This window comes from Pelophylax lessonae (assembly GCF_965119305.1).
Source record: "Pelophylax lessonae genome assembly, chromosome: 3".
NCBI classification, from domain to species: domain Eukaryota; kingdom Metazoa; phylum Chordata; class Amphibia; order Anura; family Ranidae; genus Pelophylax; species Pelophylax lessonae.
Window position 1 is genome coordinate 116,530,786 of NC_138770.1, and position 25,611 is coordinate 116,556,396.

General features: G+C 39.9%; 1 protein-coding gene across 1 annotated transcript in view; it reads right to left on the reverse strand.

The window, feature by feature from the left end:
- Positions 1 to 25,611, reverse strand: part of EVA1A (eva-1 homolog A, regulator of programmed cell death) — a 601,323-nt gene that overhangs the window by 285,703 nt on the left and 290,009 nt on the right. The window contains exons 3-5 of the mRNA XM_082249889.1: positions 11,952 to 12,075; positions 10,932 to 11,078; positions 4,358 to 4,501 (exon numbers count right to left, since the gene is read on the reverse strand). Coding sequence (XP_082106015.1) covers positions 4,358 to 4,501; positions 10,932 to 11,078; positions 11,952 to 12,075 — 415 coding nt within the window. The remainder of the gene's footprint in view (positions 1 to 4,357; positions 4,502 to 10,931; positions 11,079 to 11,951; positions 12,076 to 25,611) is intronic.

Consider the following 25,611-nt stretch of genomic DNA (forward strand, 5'->3'; position numbering starts at 1 on the left):
TGTTCTCAGAACAATGAGATACAAATCTGAGTGTCTTATATGCCGGGATTTGTACATGTCAAAGGCTGTGAACAGCTAGTATTTTTAGAGCCAACATTTTTTTCTGTATTAGGAAATGTTTAAAACCCTGTCAAGATTTATTATTGTGGAGATTTCTCTTCACTTCCTCTTAACCACTTGCGGCCCGCCCACCATCAAATGACGGCGGAGCGGAGCGGTGCGGCTCTCGTTTTGGGACGCCGTCATAGGACGGCGCACCAGAATAGCCTCTCTCGCGTGCCCGCGGGGGGCGCGCAGTGCGGCGATCGTGGCCGCGCCGTGTTGCTAGGGCACGGAGCGACCCAGATCTTGGTAAAGAGCCAATGACTTGGCTCTTTACCCATGTGATTGGGTGTGTCCAATCACAGCCGATCACATGTAAATGAGGAAGTGCCATTTATCGGCTCTCCTCACCTCACACTGTCAGAGTGTGTGGCGAGGAGAGCCGATCAGCGGCTCCTCCTCAAAGGGGAGCCTAGAAAAGGTAATCAGGGCACTGATCATCAGTGCCCTGATTACAGTAAAGAAAAAAAACAGTGACCATAAGTCCCCCCAATCAATGCCCATCAGTGCCCACCATCAGTGCCCACAATCAGTGCCCACAATCAGTGCCCATAGTATTGCCAGTCAGTGCCTGATCATCTGTGCTGCCCATCAGTGCCACCCGTTAGTGCCCATCAGTACCGCCCATCAGTGCCCATCAGTACTGCCCCTCAGTGACCATCAGTGCCGCCCCTCAGTGACCATCTGTGCCGCCCCTCAGTGACCATCAGTGCCACCTCTCAGTGCCGCCCCTCAGTGACCATCAATGCCGCCCCTCAGTGACCATCAGTGCCGCCCCTCAGTGACCATCAGTGGCCATCAGTGCCGCCCCTCAGTGACCATCAGTGCCACCCCTCAGTGCTGCCTATCAGTGCTGCCTCATCAGTGCAGTTCATTAGCGAAGGAGAAAAATTACTTATTTTCAAAATTTACTCACAGAAAATAAGAAAAACTTATTTTTTCAAAATTTCCTGTCTTTTTTCTTTTGTAAGAAATAAAAAATCCAGCTGCGATTAAATACCACCAAAAGAAAGCTCTATTTGTGTGAAAAAAATGATAAAAATTTCATATGGGTACACTGTAGCATGACCGCGCAATTGTCATTCAAAATGTGACAGCGCTGAAAGCTGAAAATTGACCTGGGCAGGAAGGGGGTGAAAGTGCCCAGTATTGAAGTGGTTAAAGATGGGCGAGCAGTTCAGGACATCGCAAGTTCTCCCATTCGGCGAACACCCAAATTTGCAGGGCATTTGGCGGGTGTTTGCCCCACCAAACGTTCTGCAATGCGCCGTGTGCTGCATAAAGTTTTGCCCAATCAGGGTGCAGTGAATAGCTGGTTGTTAAGAAGCAGGGCTGTGGCATCCTTAATGAGTCGGATGAGTCTTCAGCTGTCAATGGGCTTCCCCGCTGGAAAAAAAAAATTGTTGGCAATAAAAAAGTGAAAAAAATGGTAAAAATGGCAAAAAAAAGACCAAAATTCATACCAGAACTTTATCTTGACAAGCAGCCTGGCAGGCCAGAAAGGGAGGGCAAGCAAGCTCCCCCCCCCCCTCCTGAACCATACCAGGTCACATTGGGCAGGGGGGCATGCTCGAATAAGGGTCTGGTATGGATTTTGGCAGGGACCCCACACGTTTTTTTTGTTTTTTTTTTAAATTTTGGCCAAAGATCCGAAGGGCCTGGTATGGATTGGGGGGGGGGGGGGGGGGGCATGCCATTTTTTTTCCTATTGCCAGCAATGGCATTATATTTCTGGCAATTTAAATGTCATTTGATTCATTTTTTTTTCTATTAGGTTCTATTCACGGTTCAGATGAGACATTTTTATTGTTTCATTTTAAGCATCATTAAACTCACTGCCCCTGAAAATATATTTTTTTTAAAAAAATGTTTGCATTGAAACATGTCCCCCAAGACAGTACCCGGACCCCCTACCCTTTTTAAGGCCAATAACTTGCATATAAGCCTTCAAAATGGGCACTTTTGATTTTTCAAGTTCGGGTCCCATGGACTTTAATAGGATTCAGAACTTTTTCTCTGTTCGGGAGTTCTGGTACGAACCAAACAGGGGAGTGTTCAGCCCATTTCTACTTCCTGTTCTTTAGACACAATAGGAAGTGAGACATGTTGCCAAAGTCAGGGAAATCCAAAATTGTTGTCACCACAACCTGCATTCCTATCGGAAGGTTTTCCACCCATCTCCTCTTCTGTAGCAGATCAAATACTTCCATTATAAATCTGGTGACAATGGTCACCAGAAAAATGGAAAGGGACAACCAGAGTGAATCTACCTAGCCAGGATATAGAAAGCAATACAAAACCTGATGGGGGTTAAATCTCTGACCCAAAATTAAAAAAGACCATATATGGATCAGTGAGCAGGCTGACCAAAAAAACAAAAACTGAATAGATCCCCCCCCCCCCCATTCACATAAGTGAGGTGGAAAAGGGAATCCTCCCCACTGGTATTGTATTCTGACAGGTGGGACTGATCAGCACTGCAGCTAATTGCATTGAAAGAATTTCCAACATTCCCGTTCAAGACAAGCCGATCTGTAGATTGACTTCTCTCAAGCAAAAATACATTGGGCAATTTTCCAGCAAGCCAGTTCATCTAGATTGGCTTCTCTGGAATATAACAGCTGGAAGTCCTGATTATCAAGCTGGAAATACACTCACCTGTGTCTCAGCCCTGACTTATTATTATGTATCAATGATCACAGTTAGGCAGGCCATAGACTCTGGTTGCAGGAAAGAAATTTGCACGATTCCCCCATCAACACAGACAGTTCTGACAGGGGAATCCCTTCCTGCCGAGCAATTGTCTGCTCCCTGTGGGGGGGGGGGGGCAGGGGAAGCCATAGAAGATAGTGATTATTACTAGTGGCTATAGCAGCTGCTTTAGTCCTTGCTGAACCGGCTGAGATTCAAACCTTCTTTGGCCGGCCTTAGCCATACAGTAAACCCCCGCTCCATCGCGGTTCAGTTTTTGCGGTCCCGCTATATTGCGTTTTTTTTTGTAATGTTATTTAACTATATAAATCATTAAAAATGAAATATTTTTGTGTTTTCCATAGCTCTTGCTATGTCTCTCAGTATCTTTTATGTGTTTAAATGAGTTTCTATTGTTTTAAAAGTGTGTTTAAAGACCTTAAAATGCTTTTACACGTACAGTGACAGTAAAAAAACATGCCTACAATGCATTTTAATAGGGTTTTTCTATTTCGCGGATTCTCACTTTTCGCGGCTGGGTCCGGAACGTAACCCCCGCAATGGAGGGGGGTTTACTGTAGTGGTGAACAGAGGTTCTCCAGCAGTTACTCACAGCTGAAAGTCCACCCAACTGAGTCTAAGCCCTAACTTGTGCTGTGTCCACCACCTATGTTAACTATTGTTGTGAATAACACAGCAGTTACTAAAGGTTACAGAAAATTGTACAAAAAACACCACTTTTAAAGTGATCATACGGTAATTTATTCGTTCGTATAGAGTTATCGAGATCATGACAGTTCATGCGAAATTATCCAATGGGACAAGCATGAAATTTTTCTCGTACGATACCACATATATATATAAATTTTGCATGATTTAAAATTTACGATTTTCATTTAATCAGTACAGTTCTCGTCCAAAAATACAATATAAATACATTACATCACTTCCGAATTGTTATTCTGTCGTACGAGAATTTTCGTAACTTCAGTAACCTCTTACTTTTGATGAGATGAGCATGCAAAAACAAAGTACAATCATTCATCCGATAATCTAATCGCCTGAACCAGGCATTATGCTGGAAATCCTGATCCAACAAATTTTTTCGGTTAGTTTCCAAAATGTGTGGAAATCATAATAATTTCGCCCAAAAACAAGTATTATCAAGAGCACCAAGAGAGATGGGAGATGAGCTACTTCCACCTGTCAAATCTGTTTTTACTTGTGAATAGCAGATAACCTTCTTTCCTCCCACATGAACCATCACTATAATTTTTGTTGGGCCATGGAAAAGTACCCTTTTTTACCCCTTTATTGACATTTTTTGGCATCTTCAGCATTTGGACAGTGATATCTCTGTACCTAGATCTGTCAGCCCTTCACAGGTTTTACAATGTAGTTGTCACTCTGTGTCCCATAACTTGTATCACAAAAACAGCATATAGAGCAAGACCACTTTGTTTGGATTGGGCTGGCAGAAGCACCAGGAATCTCTCACAAATGAATTTCCTGCATCAGATAACCAAATGCCAACTGTGAATAAAGCATGCAGCCTTAGACTCACCACAGGTGTATATAACATTCAGGTGCTTCCGGACCCCAGGATAACATGGGTCTCCAAACTCATAGGTGCTGGCATAGATGCTGCAGCTCCTTTTGCCTTGGCAACGCTGTGTCATAAGTGATAGGCAGGAGGGTGACTGACATTCTGAAAAACAGAAATGTATTGATTTAAAGAAAGACTTGTTTATATATATATATTGCAGCTTATTGATTCTTAGATGTAATAGCTGCATTAGTTTTCATTTTTAGGCCTTTTTCCTTTTTTTTCCACCTCTTGATCTGTTATTTTCCAACTTCCTTTAACAGACCAAGCTGTTCAGACAAAGCACAGTGTCTTGCAAAAGTATTCGGCCCCCTTGAACTTTTCAACCTTTTGCCACATTACAGGCTTCAAACATAAAGATATAAAACTGTAATTTTTTGTGAAGAATTAACAACAAGTGGGACACAATCATGAAGTTTTTATTAACAAATAAAAAACGGAAAAATTGGGCGTGCAAAATTATTCAGCCCCCTTAAGTTAATACTTTGTAGCGCCACCTTTTGCTGCGATTACAGCTGTAAGTCGCTTGGGGTATGTCTCTATCAGTTTTGCACATCGAGAGACTGAAATTTTTGCCCATTCCTCCTCGCAAAACAGCTCGAGCTCAGTGAGGTTGGATGGAGAGCGTTTGTGAACAGCAGTTTTCAGTTCTTTCCACAGATTCTCGATTGTATTCAGGTCTCGACTTTGACTTGGCCATTCTAACACCTGGATATGTCTATTTGTGAACCATTCCATTGTAGAATTTGCTTTATGTTTTGGATCATTGTCTTGTTGGAAGACAAATCTCTGTCCCAGTCTCAGGTCTTTTGCAGACTCCATCAGGTTTTCTTCCAGAATGGTCCTGTATTTGGCTCCATCCATCTTCCCATCAATTTTAAACATCTTCCCTATCCCTGCTGAAGAAAAGCAGGCCCAAACCATGATGCTGCCACCACCATGTTTGACAGTGGGGATGGTGTGTTCAGGGTGATGAGCTGTGTCGCTTATACGCCAAACATAACGTTTTGCATTGTTGCCAAAAAGTTCGATTTTGGTTTCATCTGACCAGAGCACCTTCTTCCACATGTTTGGTGTGTCTCCCAGGTGGCTTGTGGCAAACTTTAAACAACACTTTTTATGGATATCTTTAAGAAATAGCTTTCTTCTTGCCACTCTTCCAAAAAGGCCAGATTTGTGCAGTATACGACTGATTGTTGTCCTATGGACAGAGTCTCCACCTCAGCTGTAGATCTCTGCAGTTCATCCAGAGTGACCATGGGCCTCTTGGCTGCATCTCTGATCAGTCTTCTCCTTGTATGAGCTGAAAGTTTAGAGGGACGGCCAGGTCTTCGTAGATTTGCAGTGGTCTGATACTCCTTCCATTTCAATATTATCGCTTGCACAGTGCTCCTTGGGATGTTTAAAGCTTGGGAAGTCTTTTTGTATCCAAATCCGGCTTTAAACTTCTCCACAACAGTATCTCGGACCTGCCTGGTGTGTTCCTTGTTCTTCATGATGCTCTCTGCGCTTTAAATGGACCTCTGAGACTATCACAGTGCAGGTGCATTTATACAGAGACTTGATTACACACAGGTGGATTCTATTTATCATCATTAGTCATTTAGGTCAACATTGGATCATTCAGAGATCCTCACTGGACTTCTGGAGAGAGTTTGCTGCACTGAAAGTAAAGGGGCTGAATAATTTTGCACGCCCAATTTTTCAGTTTTTTATTTGTTAAAAAAGTTTGAAATATCCAATAAATTTATTTCCACTTAATGATTGTGTCCCACTTATTGTTGATTCTTCACAAAAAAATTACAGTTTTATATCTTTATGTTTGAAGCCTGAAATGTGGCAAAAGGTCGAAAAGTTCAAGGGGGGCGAATACTTTCGCAAGGCACTGTAGCAGTCAGATTTGAGAAAATCATTTAATACGGACAGGGTTGCTTACATAGGTTAGCTTTTATTCATTTAAAGCGGTAGTATCCCGCTTTTTGACACTTTTACCTACAGGTAAGCCTATAATAAGGCTTACCTGTAGGTACAAATAATATCTCCTAAACCGGCATGGTTTAGGAACTATTTACAGTGCATGCAGCCGCTCGCGGTGCATGCGCTCTGAAGGTCTGGGGAGACCTTCAATTTATTTGCCGGGAGCTTGCCGGAAAATCACTCCCGCGCGCACCCGGAAGAGACGGCGAGGGATCATGGCAGCGCCCGCAGCGATGTCCGGGGGTCCGTGTCGGGGCTTCGTTCTAAGGTAAGTTACACATAATGGGCTAGTATGTGATGCATACTAGCTCATTATGCCTTTGTCATGCAGGTTTTTTATTTTTTTTATTTTAGGGTTTACAACCGCTTTAAATAAAACCTTTATCCCAGGAAAAACCTTTTGCTATAATTGTTTATAAACTGTTAGTTAGAGTTAAGCTTTATTTGTTTGTCAAGACCATCTAAATCTAACACTAACCTCCACCAAAATGACAATGCTGCTGTCCAAAGGGTGTCTGCTTTACTATTTCACCCAGAATGTAGCCACAATAAGGCAAGAAGTAGGTTACTGGCAGGATCACCAGATGAAATAAAATAATAAAAAAAAAACCCAAAAGAAAAACATCTAAGGATTGTTAAGTTGCAATCTATTACATTTGAGATTTAAAGGGGTTGTAAAGGCAGAATTATTTTCATCTTAGGCATTCTATGCATTAAGATAAAAAAAACTGCCCCAGCACCCCCTATTACATACCTGAGCCCCATCTTTATCCAGAGATATCCACAAGTGCCTCGGCCTTTCGTGACTCGTCCTACTGATTGGCTGAGACAATCAAAGTCAGGTAGCCAATCGGGGGGGGGGGGGGGCAAACTGAGGCTCCGTCTCTGAATGGACACATGGAGCTGAAGCTCGGCTCCCTTGGGTGCCCCCATAGCAAGCTGCTTGCTTTGGGGGCACTCACCAGGAGGGAGGGGCCAGGAGAGCCAAGAAGGGACCCAAGAAGAGGAGGATCCGGGCTGCACCGAGGAGGTAAGTATAATATGTTTGTTATTTTTATAGAAAAAAAGAAAGAAAAAAAAAAAGAGGCTTTACAATCACCTTAAGTTCAGCATAATAATATAACATATAATATAATAATATAACAACAAGCACAAAAAACACATGTTGATCCTGCCAAAAATAGTTTAGTGGATAACTCCTTGTGCTGTTCGCATTGCTCCCAGTTTTCTCTGTGATTATTTAACACCTCCCCTTGTAGTCAGGGCTTTGCGGAGGCCACCTTCTCTACACTGTTTTCCCTCCAAAGCCCACGCAGACCTCTGTGCTCAGATGGTAAGTCTTAGTAGGTCCAGCAGAATACCTGGGGGCTGGGGCCCATGAGACATGAAGGCCTAGGTCACCTAGTTCGTGTTCTGTTGAGGGGAGAGATCTCCTCTCATGGCCAGGAGGCAAACCACCACCAGCTCCTACAGATACACTGTTCCCAGGCATTGGCTGCGCATAATAAACTAAAACTTCAGTCCCATGCGCTATTTCTTAGTCATTACATCACAAAAAGAAACTAAGTTCTGCACAGAACTTCTTTAAAAAGTTGTAAACTGTCCACAGCAATGGGATACATACAATTCCAAAGATGTGGTAACAGTAACTTCATCACAGTCCAAAGAAATGATAAGCAGTCCCATATAAGGGCAGATCTCTATAAACATCCAGCAAAGCGGGAGGGGACATTGCAATACACATAAATACCATTACATTTCTTTAGCTTCTCCTTAGTTCCCATCCTCCAAAAGAGAGAACCACACACCTTTCTAAATCCTGGGTCCACTCCTCCTGTACTGCAGTGACCCCCATTAGTCCTAAACCCTTAAAATGAGGGGACAAACTCTTTCTCCAAGTACAGAGTGGGTTTTATAGTGGAAGGGCAATAACCCCTTCCAACACCCAGGAGTTATGAAGATAGAGAGGGATTTGCAGTCCTAATGCACCTTCTGTTCAATACAGCTGTCCATAGGTACAGTGGAGTCAGTGTTGTCATTCTAGAAAGGGAAGTGTGTCACTGGTGGGGTCAGCAGGTGAAAATATTTAGGATGAAAGCTGAAACATGAATGCAACCGCCACATCTTATGACTGGTAAGCTGTAATTTACTACATTTTTGTTCTTGGGTTCAAATATGCTTTAAGGTATTGAAACACCCGTCTTGTTTCCTAAAATGTCCATGGCAGACTATTAAGAGGAAAATACTAATTAGGTTGGGTTTTCCTGGCAATTGCTGTTGATTTCCGCCAATGGTTGGCCAATGTCAGGGTTCACACCTGTGGCTGGGTACTCACAGATGTGGTTGACCGATAGCATTTGTATTTCAAGGTTATGTGGTGAACAGCTAGCAAACACACGAGGAGCAACAATCAGCTTATTTTCAGATTAGGTGGTCCGTGGGTGCCTCTTAATGCATTCCCTTATTGTAGGTTAATCGTAATGTGGTGTTCACACAGCCCTCACTACAATTTGCTTATGGTTTTAAGGATTTTGGGGAAACATTCTAACCGCTTTCTTCTTAAGTCCCTAAAATAGAGAAAATGCACATTGTCTTTTGATAAATTACTGTCAAATACAGGAAAAAGTAGGTAATTTGTACAGATATCATTCAAAATGACTCTGTACATGACCCCATCGACTGTATTGCTAGAAGAATAATAGGGGTTGATGAAACATACATGTGATTAACGAACTACACAAATAGATTACCAAGTCCTACTATAAACAGAGTTTGCTGCAAGCATAACTTTACCATACCATATGTCAGCACAGACTTTCTATGCCTGTAGTGTTTTTTTAAAAAACATAACTGACGGGTTCTGCAATCGCAGGACAGAATAATTGTTTCAAGAACATATAGCCGTGAATCTTGAGGAGGGCTGGCTTGTCACTGCTTCTAAAAGGCAGCTGCCAACAGTGCTACACTTGATTGACTGCAGTGGTTTAATGTCTGCCTTACCCTATTATCGCCCCCTTGTCTGTGTTTTTCACATCCCCCTTTGCATAGAGAGTGGTGATTTCCCATCCATGTTAATATAGGATCCCAATGACTTCTTACTTTCAATAGGCAGCAAATTACCCTCTTAATACTTTCAGAGTTTTTACAGTATGGGGAATAAAATTATAAACTTAGGAGGGATCAAAATGTATAAGTCCTTTTCTGTTGGCACTGGAAAGCCAGTGTCCCTTCCAGTGACATATTTGACATGCTCCATTATGAGGTTTTAAAGTATTTTTTCTAAAATTTCTGGCACAGTATTTATAGCTCCTAAAATTGCTGCTAAAATTGGCATTCTACCACCAATCATATAGATGGCTTGAATTTTGGCAGATTCCTTCTAAATCATCTGAAATGTCACTGTGGATGGCCACATCGGCACATCAGGCTCAACAAAAGAGTAGATTTGTCAATCAACTTTTGTCAAAATTAGCTGTGTGGAAAAAAAAAAAAAAACAGTCAAACAATGATTCCATCCAATCAGATGCAGTCACTGTTTGTTTGAGTATTCTGGCAGCTACCCTTAATACAATAGCCAGCAGGACAAATGCCTCCATCCACCCTCTTTAAACAAGAGACATGTATACAAGTTTCACTAGCCTTACAAAAGTACACATAAAGCCTGGGGTCAAATTGCAGGTATCTTGTTTAAAAGTGTAAAGCCAAAAAGGTATTGGGTGGTGCTTTTTGTTTTAATAGTGAGTGGTTAAACCCCCTTACATGTTTTTTTCTTCATTCTCATTCTCCAGAGTTGTCAAAAGAAAGAGTGTTAAGCAAAATGTTATTTCCCCTCACTTTCTGTCTCGAGACAGTGACCACCAGGAAAAATAGAGGGATTAATTGTCCCAGTGGAGTCACCATCAGCAATAAAATCTTGATGAAGGGTCTATCCCCCCCCCCCCCCCATTGCTGTATCAGAACTGGGATAGAAAATGTGCCTTTATATATACCTATAAGGAACTGGGTATCCATGGCAGCGTAGTGTACTAGGAATTTTGCCTTTACGTGAGGCTAGTTCAAATGGTTTTCCAAAAGGTGTGTTTGGCAGGAGTTAACACCTGTAAAACCCTTCCCACAGGTCTAGTCTGAAAGATGTATTGACATTTCTTTATGTTTTTCAGGCTTTATGTTTTGTGTTTGGTCTCGGTATGCATTTTAGTTTAATAGATTCCTTTGGGCTGCACTTTAGGGAAAGGGAATGCAGTACATGCCAAACAGTCTGCACATTGGGGTAGCTATGTGCTCTTCTGCATATGAGCAAGGCCCTGTACATCTAAAGAGATTGTAGGGTGGTATCACTGTACTTACAAAATTGGACCAATTTATGAATAAAGGTAGGTTCTCGCACTTGGTGCTCACTTTCTAAACACCGTAAACACAATGGAGTAATTTACAAATCAGAAGCAATTAAAGGTCTGGAGCTTTAAATAAAAGAAAATCGTTGGTAATGATGGGGTTGACCAAAAGGTAAGACAAACCAGAGTGTTGGGAGTCCTTGAAAAGAATACCCTCTTACCTGTAGAAGTCGGGTCCTGGTATGGGCACTCCAAGCTGCCACCTTGTACTCTTCCGAACGTAGCAGAATAGATAGCAATTACTGTATTCCTCTTACAGCTCAGCCTCAGCCGGTCATCCTCACAGGCCACCTTACTCTTAAATTCATCTAAAATGAAGGCATACATATAACAGTACAATGTTCTAGTCTGATGAAGAAACATTTCTTCTAAAAGTGCATTAAACCATTCACCCACTGCTCAAAAACCAGCTTTCACATAGAAGCGGAGTCACTGAAAGTGAAGTATTTTTGGTACAAATGTTTTAGCTAGAGAGGCACTTTGTGTTTTCAGTGTTGGATACTGGGTGAGGGTTTTCATGTTTGTCACGTTTACTGGTTTCTGGAGCCCCATTTTCCCTCACTTCCCGGCCAAGTGAAAATAAGTTATGAATCAAAATACAAAATTTTTAAGGTTTCACTGGATGAAAAAATGATAGGAAATGTTCAAAGGGTACAAGTGTTCTGATGACGGCAATCTAATAGGGGATATGTTCACTCAAACCTTGTTCTCTCTTGTCTCTGAAACAGGAAGCAAGGGGAAATATCCCCCATGGGACAAAAGCAAAAACTGTGCATATACTTCCCACCACAGCCCTAAATCCTAAGTTTACATCCCATACAGATAAATTACCTGGCTTGGAAAGGTCATTTTGGTGCTTACAGGCCACAGTGCCAGAGTCCAGCTTACTCCATGTACATAAGTTCACACCTGAGCATTGAATGTCATAGAAAGCAATTGCCTTACTTGGTATAGACATGTATTTTAAAATAAACACAAGTATAAGCAGTGCATTGACAGCTGGAGGAGCCAAGGCCTGTAAACATGAAGGGAGGTTGACTATGCAGAATACTTTACAAAACAATTGACAGCTACTACAGACTCTGCACATGCACAAGTTTGGCTGAACTTGCCCTTTAAAAAAGTGCAATGGGTATGCTTCTCTACAAGGCTTACACAGGTCTGGGGAATGTTGTACTTACTTGGCCTACATTTGTATCCCACCACAAGGTATTTGCTGGTTCCTGGACATGGATCAGAGCCAAACAAACGACTGTTGACAAGCAGCTGGCAGTTCCTCCGGTCCTGGCACTCATCCAACACTTTCTAAACAAGAAAATTTCAGCACTAAGTTATGGCAAAAAAGACATGTAAACAGATGTCACATTCAAGAAAATATGACTGGGCAATTCCAAAATAATTGTCTACAAAGTAAGTACCATAGCCCGGTATTGGGTTTTGACTGGGATCCAATGCCAATAGTGTGGAAATGGTTTTATTATGCCTACCAGCAAGCAAACATTACATTGGACTAGTAGGGAGTTCAATGCAAGCACCAGCTGTCTCTTGGCAGGGGAGATGATCTAATATTCACTCAATGGCCCATCTACCAACAAGATCCAGTGTAAAAAAAAAAAGAAGTGCATACTGCATTTCAAATCATATAAACATACATGCACTTAAGCCCGTACGAGCTGAGATGCATACTATGTGTATGTATGAGTGCAGCCATTCTGCTCTGCCTACACATGATTTTTACAGCTTTCCCATAATTGAGTTAATTACATGGCAGTGGCGCAGGCGCAGAATGATCTTGGTCTTCAATCATTTAGAATGACTGAACATCAAAATCACTATGCACCTGTATTACCACTATCTGCACATTGTGTACATCTTGTTCATGAATTTTCTTGGCAGCGGCAGTGGTGCACATTGTGCAGTTACACTGTATCTGTGTCAATTTTTGCATAAACATTTACAGGTGTAAAGAGTGAAATATTGTTTAAACCGTGAGCAGAGAATTTTCTTGTTTTGTTAATGCAGCTTAACGATATATAGATCAAAACAAAGTGGTGTAAATGTGGGCCCATAGAATATGATATTGCTGCATTTACAGTAGATCCTTATAAAATGACAGATCTGAGGCAACATATCATATGCCCAAGTGCATTGTATTTCAATCCAATTTTTTTTTTTTTAATTATAGATAGTGATTAGGGGATTAGTCTCCCTGTCAGTTTCTTACTGTACCTGCTGGGGAGATTCACCCTCCAATATCTTTCCTGATGATCATTGTTACCAGGACTGAAAGTTAGGGAAAAAAATGTCTCCAGAATAGGAATCTTCAAATACATGTAAGGGTAGGTGGGTGGTTGGTTGCCATGTCCTTCATGTTTCTCTCCTCGTTGGGCGCCAATCAAGGGTCATATAAGAGGCCTACCCAGGGGTGGGTTCTGGACTACCCTAGAAACTTTGTTAAGGGTCACCATTTTACATAGGATATCTTTACTTGAGCAACTAACTGAAATCTTATAAAACTCTCTCGATGTATTAAGCATCACCATGGTCACTTGTGCATTTAGGAGGGACACGCAGAGCCAATGCCCTCCCCTCCTGTCCAGTGCATCACTGCTACCTCACTCCCAGTAACAGTATGGTGCACCTAACATGGACTCCATGCGTGCACTTCACTTAACTCTCTCTCTTCCATACCTGTCTACAGGTTGAGGGCCCCCTGTGGTGCAGATCTGCTTCCCATTGCTATGGGAGACAAATCACTGCTGAAGTAGTGCTGACAACATCTCCCTTGCTGCAAGAAGCTCTCACCTAGACCTTCATTACCCTTGGTAACCACTGCACTGTATTAACTCTTGTACCATTACCTTCATATCCCAATGTGTTTAGTGACCTGGACTGTAGACTTTATGTGCCGGTTACTAGCATTCTATCCCTTTAATAACTTCTGACCAGGCAACGGCAAAGTTTCAAAAGCTTTACTTAAATAATTTAATATGACAACATTCACAGGTATCAGTGCAACGTAAAGTGCAATCTTTTCCCTAACTTCCTTAAAGGAGTTGTAAAGGCAGAAGGTTTTCTTTTTTAATGCATTCTCTGCATTAAGATAAAAAACCTTCTGTGTGCAGCAGACCCCTCAGCCCCCCTGATACTTACCTGAGGCCCCTCTCTGTCCAGCCATGTCCACAAGTGTCTCAGACTTCCGAGATTCTCTGTCCTGATTGGCTGAGACACAGCAGTGGTGCGGCTGGCTGCTGCCGCTGTCAATCAGAGTCAGCTAGCCAATCAGGGGAGCAAGGGGGTGGGGACAGGTGAGGACTCTGTCTGCATGGACAAAGGGAGTTGTGACTCTGCTCAGGTACCCCCAATAGCAAGCTGATTGCTGTGTGGGCACTGAACATGAGGGAGGGGCCAGGATCACAGAAGAGGAACCTGAGAAGAGGAGGATCCGGACTGCTCTGTGCAAATCCACTGCAACAAAGCAGGTAAGTATAACATATTTGTTATTTTTATAAGGAAAAAAAAATAGACTTTACAATTACTTTAAGCCTAGTACATGGGCCGAATGTCGAGGGACATTAGCCGGTTCAATAAAATCATCCGTCTGACAGAATCTGGTCATTCAGCTGGCTTCTGTTGGATGAGCATGCTGTAAAACCAGCAGCCAACTGGCTCCGGATCAGTGCTCTCAGCCAATGGCTAAGTGCGCTGACCGAAGTGTTCTGGCAGGGGGGTCCCTGTACTAACATTGGATTGTTAGTATAGCGGCTCCGACTGGAGCGGTCAGTTGTGGTACCTAGTGGTGTGTACCAGGCTTTAGTCCCCAACTCAGGCTTGTGGCTGCCCTAGCATACCTGCATAGCAAAGAGTCAATATCTGGTAAAGTCCATAGTTGGCATATTTAAGGGAAAAAACAACCCTAGTGATCCTCCTGGGCAGTGGGAACTCGGACTTCAGGATTTGCAGACTCCAGTAGAACAGCATTACAAAATCCCCTAGGTTTTTTCTCCCCCTCTGGGCTCAAACCCTCTGTTCCTTTTATATCACACAGAACCAGTAGGTTGGACCCAGTAAAGCTCACCAAAAGAAAACTCGTGAACACAATTAACTCAACTTCCCGGCTGGGGTAGCGTTAACTATTACCTGCCTACATACAGGATATAGGTTATACTTGTTCTGGTGGTAACTAAGATGGATTTCCCTCTCAAGAGAGATTCTATCTTATTAGCTCTGGAATGGAATGTGAAATTATATAATTAAAAAAAAAATTAATTAATTAAATTGAATAAATTAAAATTAAATACATTAAATTTAAACATTTTCTATTTGTTAACATGGTTTTTAAATAATCACTACTACTAAAAAAAAACAAAAAAAACAAAAAACAAAAACATCCCTACCGGGAAATAAAAAAATACTACCTCAGGAGAAATATTATTTTCCCATTTCAGTAATGGTCAATTCATTTTATCACAGCAGTTGTTCACTGGGGAAATTTACTACACAATTGTTTGAATGTTATACCAATTGCTTGAATGTTTAATCACAGAAAAACAGAAAAGAAAATGTTTCTCCTTCTTTACTGTTCTATGGATTGTCATAGAATCATTAGGATGGGAAATATTAGGATGGGAATCATTAGGATGGGAAATATGATATAGACTCAGGGAAGAGGATCATCTACATTAGGATGGGAATCATTAGGATGGGAAATATGATATAGACTCAGGGAAGAGGATCATCTATGATATATATATATATATATATATATATATATATATATATATATATATATATATATATATATACATATATATATACATATATGTATTCAATATACATATATATATATATATATACACACACACATGCCTGTGAAAAGCAGAGTACACCTGTTGATGAGTTGTCAGAAGGCTCATAGCCAGCTGGCTCTGTGGCGCAATGGATAGCGCATTGGACTTCTAGTAGTGTTGTAGACATTCAAAGGTTGTGGGTTCGAGTCCCACCAGAGTCGCATTTTTTTCAAATGTCTACTGAAAGGCCTGTGTTCTGTCAGGAGAGTTATTACATGGTGACAATGGAGTATGTCCTGTGTACATCAGACATGCCAAACTAAGCGGAATAAATTAACTGGGGGCCACACTTACCCAACTCTAGAAAATTATTATTGCACTTTGGTAATTAACAACATAAAAAGTTCAAATTATAACATAAAAAGTTCAAATGACAACATTTTATCATCAAAAAGGGGCCCTAGAACATTTCCTGAAGTGCTGAGCTGCAAAAATTACATAAGAAAATGTAGCCTTTGTCAACTGGAAAACAGCCGAGAGTCCCCGAGACCCATTCACATAAAATCCCTAAACCAACAGAACTGCGTGCAAATTGAAAAACACCAGCTTAGCATTTTCATTCACACATTTGTACTTAATTCCGAAATCATTTGTCAGAGTATTCAACAATGCCAAAATTAAATCAACTAAGGTCCTTTAAAAATGTTGTCCAGACCTGTTATTTGAATGGTTTCCCAGATATATAAAAAAAATAACAAGCAAAGTTTAAAATTTACATTTCTAAGTATATTGCATATTTAAAGAATACATATTTTTTTCTAATTTCACACACACATTATGTTCATCAGTATTCAATTTTATTGTAACTGTACTGTCTGCCCTCATGTTGTAAAGCGCTGCACAAACTGTTGGTGCTATATAAATCCTGTATAATAATAATCAGCCAATCAGGAATGAGCATTATGTTCATTATGTCAATCAGGATTGAAGCACATATACACTAGTATCTACTTATAAATCTAATTTTGCGTTTACTATAAAGAATCCTTTGTTTGCATTGTATACATCCCTAAACCGCACATAATTGTTTAAAAGAACAAATGTTTGTGACCATTAATTTTTTGTTACCAATTCCACATAAAACTTTTCCTAGCACATATAAAAATATTCATCCTTCACTTTCATCTTTCCTCATTATTAAAGTCGAAAATGGTCACATTTGGTCCTTTTGGAAAATTTAACATTTTAAAAAACTACATTTAAAAAAAAAAAAAAAAAAATGTAACCATGTATAGCCAGCTTTAGATGTATTACAGGCTAAAATATGAATGCCAATTAACATGCCCCTGTTCTATCAGAATAGCGCTACCTATTAGATTCTGCAACCGGAAGTGACATTCGGACGAGAACAACTTACTGCGCATGCACCATGCGTTCCAACATGGCCGCTATACAATCCAAGAGGTTTCCTAATGTGACAGAACTCAAAGCAGCGGCGGACATCTTCTTACACCCACGCAAGTCTTGAATTTTACAAAGTTGACAAAGTATATGGCCAGCATTAGGCAATATTCAGTATGACGTGTTGACAAGGTTGTGCAGGACTTCTAGGATGCAACAATTGGCAAGTAGAACTATTGGAATTACTCATTGCAATACAAAGAGCTCCCAGCTTTTCTCCCAGCAATTGTAAAATTGGCCAACAAGTAGCACATTAGTAATTAACATCATGTCTGGTCCAAATGTTTCGTAAGCACTGTGGTTTTTGCTTTGTTAGATGTGTGTCCCAAAAAGGGAGCAGTTTTTTTTGCTACAACTCATAGCAAACAATGCCCAAACAGCTTTTTACCTGCATAACTAAATCAAAGTTGATTAAAGTTCTCTAACCCTGCCCTTGGGTGGTGTACTGAGCATACATATAAAAAGTAGCATACCTTATACACCTTCAGGTTTCACTAGTAAAACAATAGATATGGAAAGACTCCCGAAGACCTTTTGTTGTCAGACCTGTGCTCTAATTACATTTTGAATACAGACTTAAGGTGGCTGGAACATTGGCTGCAGTGTTAAAATCAACTCCACTGCTTTAATGGTAATTCCACTTTTATATACTTTATTACAGATGTGATGTTTTATACTAAGACTCCAAAATAATCGGTTATACAATGAGATTCACATATGATGTATGTCTACTTCTCAGTTCAATTGGAAGCTGAATATGACCAATATATCTTGTGAAAACAAACCCATCTTGTTACAAAAAAATACCATCATCTTTATTCACAAATTTAAATCCTATAAAAACACCCATCATACAAGTCATGTTCTTACATGTGCAACCATTTAGATTTTGGGTAGCCTAAAAATGGCCAAAGGTTTATCAAGTCCATATGTCACTAAGTAGCCAAATGTATGTACCCATCTTAACCCTCCTCTTATGTTAACTTTCTGTTACTATCCATGATGTTAGGGTCGGTTTTGACCTGTGTCTTAAATCAGCCATAAAATACCCTCTGAATAATTATTTATCATCCAATTTGTTTCTTACCTCTTGGTTACCTTGTTAGGCTTCTTTATCCTTGAAAAGATTGGTTTTAATATTTTTGGTGTGACCCCTTAGACCTTTCTTTTGATAGCATACCTCTCATTGTCAAATTTAAAAATGGCAAAATAAAGTCAGCAACTCTGAAATGTATTGGTCCTACGTTTCTTCACTTTATTTAGAGAAGCAGACAAGCAGGCAAAGAGATAGGCCCCTCCCTAACTACAGCTCACAGGATTGAGAGGTGATTGGCTGTCAGTGTTACTAAGCAGAGAGAGTGTTTATGATTTCAGTTTTGGCACTTATTAGTGTCCTAAAATCCTATATTATAACTGGGTCAGAATTGACCCTAACACCATAAACGTTTTAATTTTCACCACAGTATTTTATAATTTAGTGAAAAGGATTCTTTTTCTATTACATTGTTTAAATAGAGGTTCCTGACAAAGTAAAAAAAATCTTGATGCAATAAACAAATTTATGTGATACTTATAGACATTCAAAACCTGAAAACGGGTCGGTTCTGACCCTAACATAAGAGGAGGGTTAATAACTAAACACAAAAAAACAAGATATTTTGTGACACCTTCAAAGTCCTATATGGTGTGATATTTGTTCAATATTCTGCTATAGGGATGTGGCATTGATTCTAATCAGTAGGAACCTTATTCAGATACAGGCATACCCCACTTTTAAGTACACAATGGGACCAGAGCATGTATGTAAAACGAAAATGTACTTAAAGTGAAGCAATACCTTTTTTCATTTCTCAATGCATGTAAATACACTAGCTCCATAGGAAATCTTGGTCAGCTTGACATGGCACTGCTCCCAAACCATAAGTGACAAGGACACCAAGCTTGGGGAGCATGTTCAGGGGATTCAGGACTATGACATGGTAGATTACCTAGGCAAGCTGGCTGGCCACAAATAGGATATGTTATAGTCCTGGGTCCCCTCTCGGTGCTCCATAAGTTTGGTATCCCTGTCTCTTATGGTTTGGGAGCAGTGCCATGTCAAGCTGACCAAGATTTCCCATAGACGCCAATGTTAAAAACTGGGAGTAGTGCCATGCCAAGCTGACCAGGCTGTGTCCGTACTCGCGAGTGTATGTAAAGTGAGTGTACTTAAAATGAGGTATGCCTGTATATACTTGAATTACACTTTTGTTATAATATTTAGTTTTAACATTAAAAATCCTGCACAACTAACTAAAGCTGACAGAACACAGGCTACTCTGAGTAACAACTATATATATTACAAAGATTTCTGTAGTAAAACATATTATGAGTGACACCATGGCAATAAAACGGCTCATGAAATTTGAATAGACTAACAAGTCCTAGAAATTATTAGAACAGAAGATGCTTAAAGCCAAGACTGGTGTAGTGAGAAGTAGTCATTTGCAACCAATAGTGAATTTATCTACAATACAAGTTTGCATGGAGCTATAGTTTTCTCCTTAATCACCTCAAAGATCTTCCAATCATTGCCTGATTCCATAAAGTATGTGAAGGCTAAAATCAAATATGTTTTATGTCTGAAACACCTTTTTACTACATAATTTGTGACTAAACTGTAATATACATTTTTTTAAGTTTTGAACGTGCACTTCTGTGCAAATGAGACTCTTGCAACATAATTTCATTAACAGCAAAATCTTGCTAAAATTTAATCTGAACATGTCAAACATCTACATAGGTTCAATTGTTGTCAACATTTATCAATCTGAAAACAGTGGCAATAAAGACATGTCCACTCCCTGCTACCCACTGTGATTGGAACCTGTTCACACCGTAGACACAATCACAAAGGAGTCACCTTTTATTGTCAAGTTCAGGTGATGCCTCAATTTGCATTCTAATGAAGGTTTGAAGCTTCCTAGCTCGGCTCCTGTCTAAACTTCTCTATAAAAGACAAAGATGGTTTGTGGACCTCAGATATCCACTTAGTGTCTTCAAGATCTTTCTGAGACAGGACCTTGCAGAAGCCGTTTTATCAACTTTTGCAACAACTTATTCTACTAAACTTCTACTCTCGCTGTCCATTCCATGCCTAGGTAAGGCTAGTCTTCTAAATTTGTCTTTGCTATATTGGTGGCATTTTTGTTTTCTTTTCAAAAGGAAAGCAAACGCAACATTTGAAAAAATACATTTACATAGTAAAAAGTCTTTACCTAAAAATGTTGTGCTCTTATGTGCAGAGAAAGCCTGACCTAATATCAGCATATTCAAAATGGCAGCTTACCCAACTTGTGGGATTAAAAGAACCGGTGAAAAGGAATATGAAATCCTGGAACGACTTGGCAAGGGTACTTATGGTGAAGTTGTGATGGCTGTAGACAGGGAAATGGGTAAGTGAATTCTCTTAAATAATTACAAAGAGTATATCTTATTTAGAAAAGCCAGCACTTTGTTGTCTACTCTACAATCTTGTGTTTATTGGCAGGTAACAAATGACAGCCACACCACCAATAAACATCAGATTGCTGGGTGGATGCCGGAGTGCCAGCTTTTCTTTGCTTATATGGATTGTGTGGATGAGGAGCAGCTACCTTTGCCAGAGCATCAGTGGTAGATCTGCATTTTAACACTGGGAGGTAGCAGCACCTACGTTCATGTATTAGTATTTCTAATTTGCAGATTGTTTGAACCTATAGAGCAGGAAACAAAAAATGTACATGTTTTCTAACTAAATTATTCCCTTATTAGACATATGGGCTTTGTTACAGAAGTTTGGGTTAAAGACCATAATGCAAAAAGATCAACCAGTTCCTTCTATCTTGTCAGTGCTGGATTAGAACAGGGCAAAATTGCAGTTAGGCAACTGTCATTACTCCCACAGAAAATAAGAGCCTTTCAACCTGTCTCAATAATTTCTTGATTCAGTCCTCTTACATGTCTTTAACGTAACCTTGCCATGAGTAAAAACAAGAAGGCCTCCTTGTTTTAAATCCCATTGAATGCACTAGCTGCTGGTTGTTAAGCTAAAGAGAAAGCTTTACAAATTTAACCAAAGTCCATATTTGCATACCTGTTACAAGTCAGAGATGCTATATATCCACTTGCTGACCAGGCTTTTTCTGGAAATTTTTGTTTACAAGTTTAAATTAGCATTACTTAGAACCCCCAAACATTCTATATTTTGTTTAGCAGAGACCCTAGAGAATAAAATGGCGATCGTTGGAATATTTTATATTACACTGTATTTGCGCAGCAATGTTTCAAACACAATTTTTAAAAAAAAACTACATTTATGAATTAAAAAAAAAAAAAAAAAAAACAATAGTTACCCCAATTTTTTTGTATAATGTGAAAGATGATGTTACACCGAGTAAATAGATACCTAACAAGTCCTGCTTTAAAACTGTGCACACTCGTGGAATGGCAAACTACAGCACTAAATATTCTCCATAGGCAATGTTTTAAAATGTTTACAAGTTGTTTGTTTAGAGTTACAGAGGAGATCAAGGATTATTGCTCTTGCTCTAACGATTGTGGCGATACCTCACATGCGTGGTTTGAACACCATTTACATATGCGAACGCGACTTACATATGCGTTTGCTTCTGCGCACGAGCACAGAGGCATAGGGCGATTACATTTTTTTTTTTTTTATTTATTTTACTTTTTATTTTTACACTATCCTTTTTCTTTTGTATCAGTTTTATTCCTATATTGAGGAATTTAAATATCCCTTTCAACAGAAATAAGCATGACATTTCCTCTTTAATGAGAGATCTGGGGTCAAAAAGACCACAGATCTCGTATTTATCTTTAAAAGCAAAAGAAAAAAAAATGTTTTTTAAATTTTTACTTTAAAAAAAAAAAAAAATTATATATATATATATATATATATATATATATATATATATACCCGGGAATCTAATCACTTCCAGGTTTACCAGTAATCCCAGAAACGATGCGGTGAATGCGTTCATGGGGCCACTTTTATCAGACGCCGAATCGCTCACAGTAAAAAATGATACCAGGATTACAGCAGCTAGCTGCTGCCATAATCCTGGTAATTAAAGTCAAAGTAATGATGTATACATACTGTGGGTGGTTGGCAAGTGGATATACTGTATCTTAAAATTGGAGGGTTCAACATGACAGCCAGGCAATTGGCATTTTGTAGAGGAGCTTACCAATAGCAGCCTTCATGTATCTCTCATGACAGATTTGCTGGTCATACACCGTTACAGTGGGCCACATAGGCAGCTAAGCATGTAACAGATTTTAATACCAACCGATGGTCCAGTATGTACAACCCAGATACTTAGCATTTACAGAGGACAATAGATCTAGCTGCATGGATAGCTATATAAAGTGGGGTACACACTAGTAGAAAATCAGCAATCAATGCCGACATTTTCAATGAAAAAAAACCGGAGGGACAAACACCAAAACTTTTATCGTCCGTCACCGGCTCGACCAATTTTCGTTTAATGTGTATGCAGTACGTCCGCGAAAATTCGGATACGAAAGACGCGCGCATGATCTGAAGTTGCTGACAACCCTGAAGTCTAGGAACAAATGTCTTAAAAAAAAAAAAAAAAAATCGGACGAGAAATTTAGTGAACATTTATGCACTGTCAACTAAAAACGGTTATGACCGCTGTGAGCACGAGAGAGAAAAATCAGAGGATATTTCGTCAAGTGTGTACGAGCCTTAACTCACTGCTAACAAAGGCCCAAAGGAGCGGACTACATGTTGAAAAAAAACACCCAGTCTATGTAAAGTTCATGGGCTCAAGTATTGCACATCAGAGTCTTAGATGTTAAAATCTTATTTGTAAATCAATTTCTTTTTTTCTCTTTAACAGGTAGAATTGTTGCCCTAAAAATGGTGAAAAAGGAAAAAACCAAACTAGAAGACTTTTTGCATGAAGTGTGCATGTCAGTCTATCTTACTGGGCATGAGCGCTTCATCTCTACTTATTCCAACTTTCTGGAAACCTCAGACCACTATATGTTCAGCCAGGAATTGGCACCTGCTGCATCACTTCACTCCATCATCCAGCCAGGGGTAAGTAAAATAAAGTTAATGAAGTAGCTGACACTTCAGCATTTGCTTGCCAATATATATATATATATAGGTCCTAGGAATCCTGGAAATAAATAGCATTTGGTGTAATTTCTGTGAATTGCAAACATTTATACCAGGTAATGACCGGTTTGGAAAGAAATAAGGAAGGGTAAAAATCCCTGTCAGTTATTCCCTGTATTCTCTGGGCAAAATTTTCCTTAATCCCATCATGAAGATGAAACAGGAAGTGAGTGGAACTCTTTAAAGTTAGGAAAGTTTTAGACAGTTGTCCCCATTGGAAGATTTTCCCTTACCTCCTGTTCTGGAGACTAAAGTTTTAGATTAAAGTGGTTCTAAAGCTTTTTTTTTTTTTTAAATGATATACCTATACTTACCTGCTCTGTGCAATGCTTTTGCACAGAACAGCCCCAACCTCTTCTTCTGGGGTCCCCTGCCAGTGCTCCAGGCCCATCCTCTTCATCCGGTGCCCCCACGGAAAGCCAGTTTCTATGGGGCATTCATGCGTGCTCACTCCCAAGCCCCGCTGCTGCGTCTATATTGACACAGACAGCGGGACTTGACCCCACCCCCCTTCCCATGTCACAGAATTTGATTGACAGCAGTGGGAGCCAATGGCTCTTGCTGCTATCAATCTGTCTAGTGAGGAGAGAGACAGCGCCTGGAGCAACTGTGCTTGTGCACAACGTTGGTTCGGGTCAGGCTCAAGAAAGAAAAAGGGGAGGTTTGGGGGGGGGGGAGCTGCAGCAGTGCAGCACAGAAGGTTTTTTTACTTTAATTTATAGAATGCATTAAGGTGAAAACCTTAGGGCTTTTAAAACCACTTTAACTATTGCTTTCTGCTTCAGAGACAAAATCGACAACAAATAGCGAGGTTACATCCCACCACTACCACATTCTAGTGGGGACAAAGGCAAAAATAAAAATTGTCATAAGTTGTAATCTTTCACCATTCTATATGAAAGGGTAGTCATAGCTTTTAAGATGGAGGTAACATTTAAAATCATATACAAAAGGGTGTGTTGGATCATATGAGCCAAAGCACCAGGTGGCGCTAATCAATATTAAAAAATATATATAGTACTTAATGCAATTAATGGGACTCATGGAAAAATATATAACACAAAATATAATATCTCATGTATTCAGTCCATCATAAGTAGAAATGATCCCGAAGTACACCATGTGTGAAAAAGTCTTAATGGTTAAACTTCATAATCCTTCACCACACCACGTGCAGCCTCTCCCAATGGTCCTGCACTCACCGGGTCGGTGGTCGGGTGAGGGACGCCAGTGATGCAGGTCTAGCCGGCATGACGGCTTTTTATATGCTTTTATCATAATATTTTTGTAAGTGGATTGTATGTAGGGGGGGTATAGGGGGATTCAATAAAGTGCATTCAATGCTACACTATGAGTGGTTCCCCTCCCTCTTTAAATGTTTTACATACTCTATGATCTGATCCTTGTTATTTGGTGGAGTTGGTGGATAAGAATTTGAGTGGCTTCCCCCTTACTATACTGGCTTGAAGAGGAATGCTGAGGAGAATGGAGTTTAGCCCAGGAGTCCTTATCCCTATCCGTTTGAGAATATCCATTTCAGGGTTCAGTCAGTGAGGTCCATTAAACATCCTATGGAAATGACAGGCCTTCACTTATTATACCTTTGGTGAGTGCGGGACCATTGGGAGAGGCTGCACGTGGTGTGGTGAAGGATTATGAAGTTTAACCATTAAGACTTTTTCACACATGGTGTACTTCGGGATCATTTCTACTTATGATGGACTGAATACATGAGATATTATATTTTGCGTTATATATTTTTCCATGAGTCCCATTAATTCCATTAAGTACTATATATATTTTTTAATATTCATTAGTGCCGGGTGCTTTGGCTCATATGATCCAACACACCCTTTTGTATATTATTGTATTACTTCTTAGGTGGCTGCTCGTTTATTTAAATTATTTTCTCAGTTTATTTTGGCGCAGGATGGAGACTCCTTGTGACTTACAAGTTGATCTTCCTATTTATTATAACATTTAAAATCAGTTAGACCTCCCATCTTTCCTACATTGCCCAAATATTACTGAAATATTTGAGATTAATTGCACTCATGTTAAAAAGTCATTCCATTCACAGATTTAAAAATTAAAATTGTACTAAATATGATATTTTTTAAATGTCACTTTTTAGTAAAATAACTTTTTTCAGCAAAATTTCATATATTAAATTTTAACTTTTCCAGGTGGGAATTCCAGAGAAGCTGGTCAAGCGCTGTGCATTACAAATCACCCAGGCTCTTGAATACATGCACAGTAAAAAACTGGTGCATAGGGACCTGAAGCCAGATAACATTTTACTTATGGACAAGAGATGTCATAACGTCAAGCTAAGTGACTTTGGACTAACTCAATTTGCTGGTACTGTTGTTCCATCAATGTCACCCATCAACCAGTACA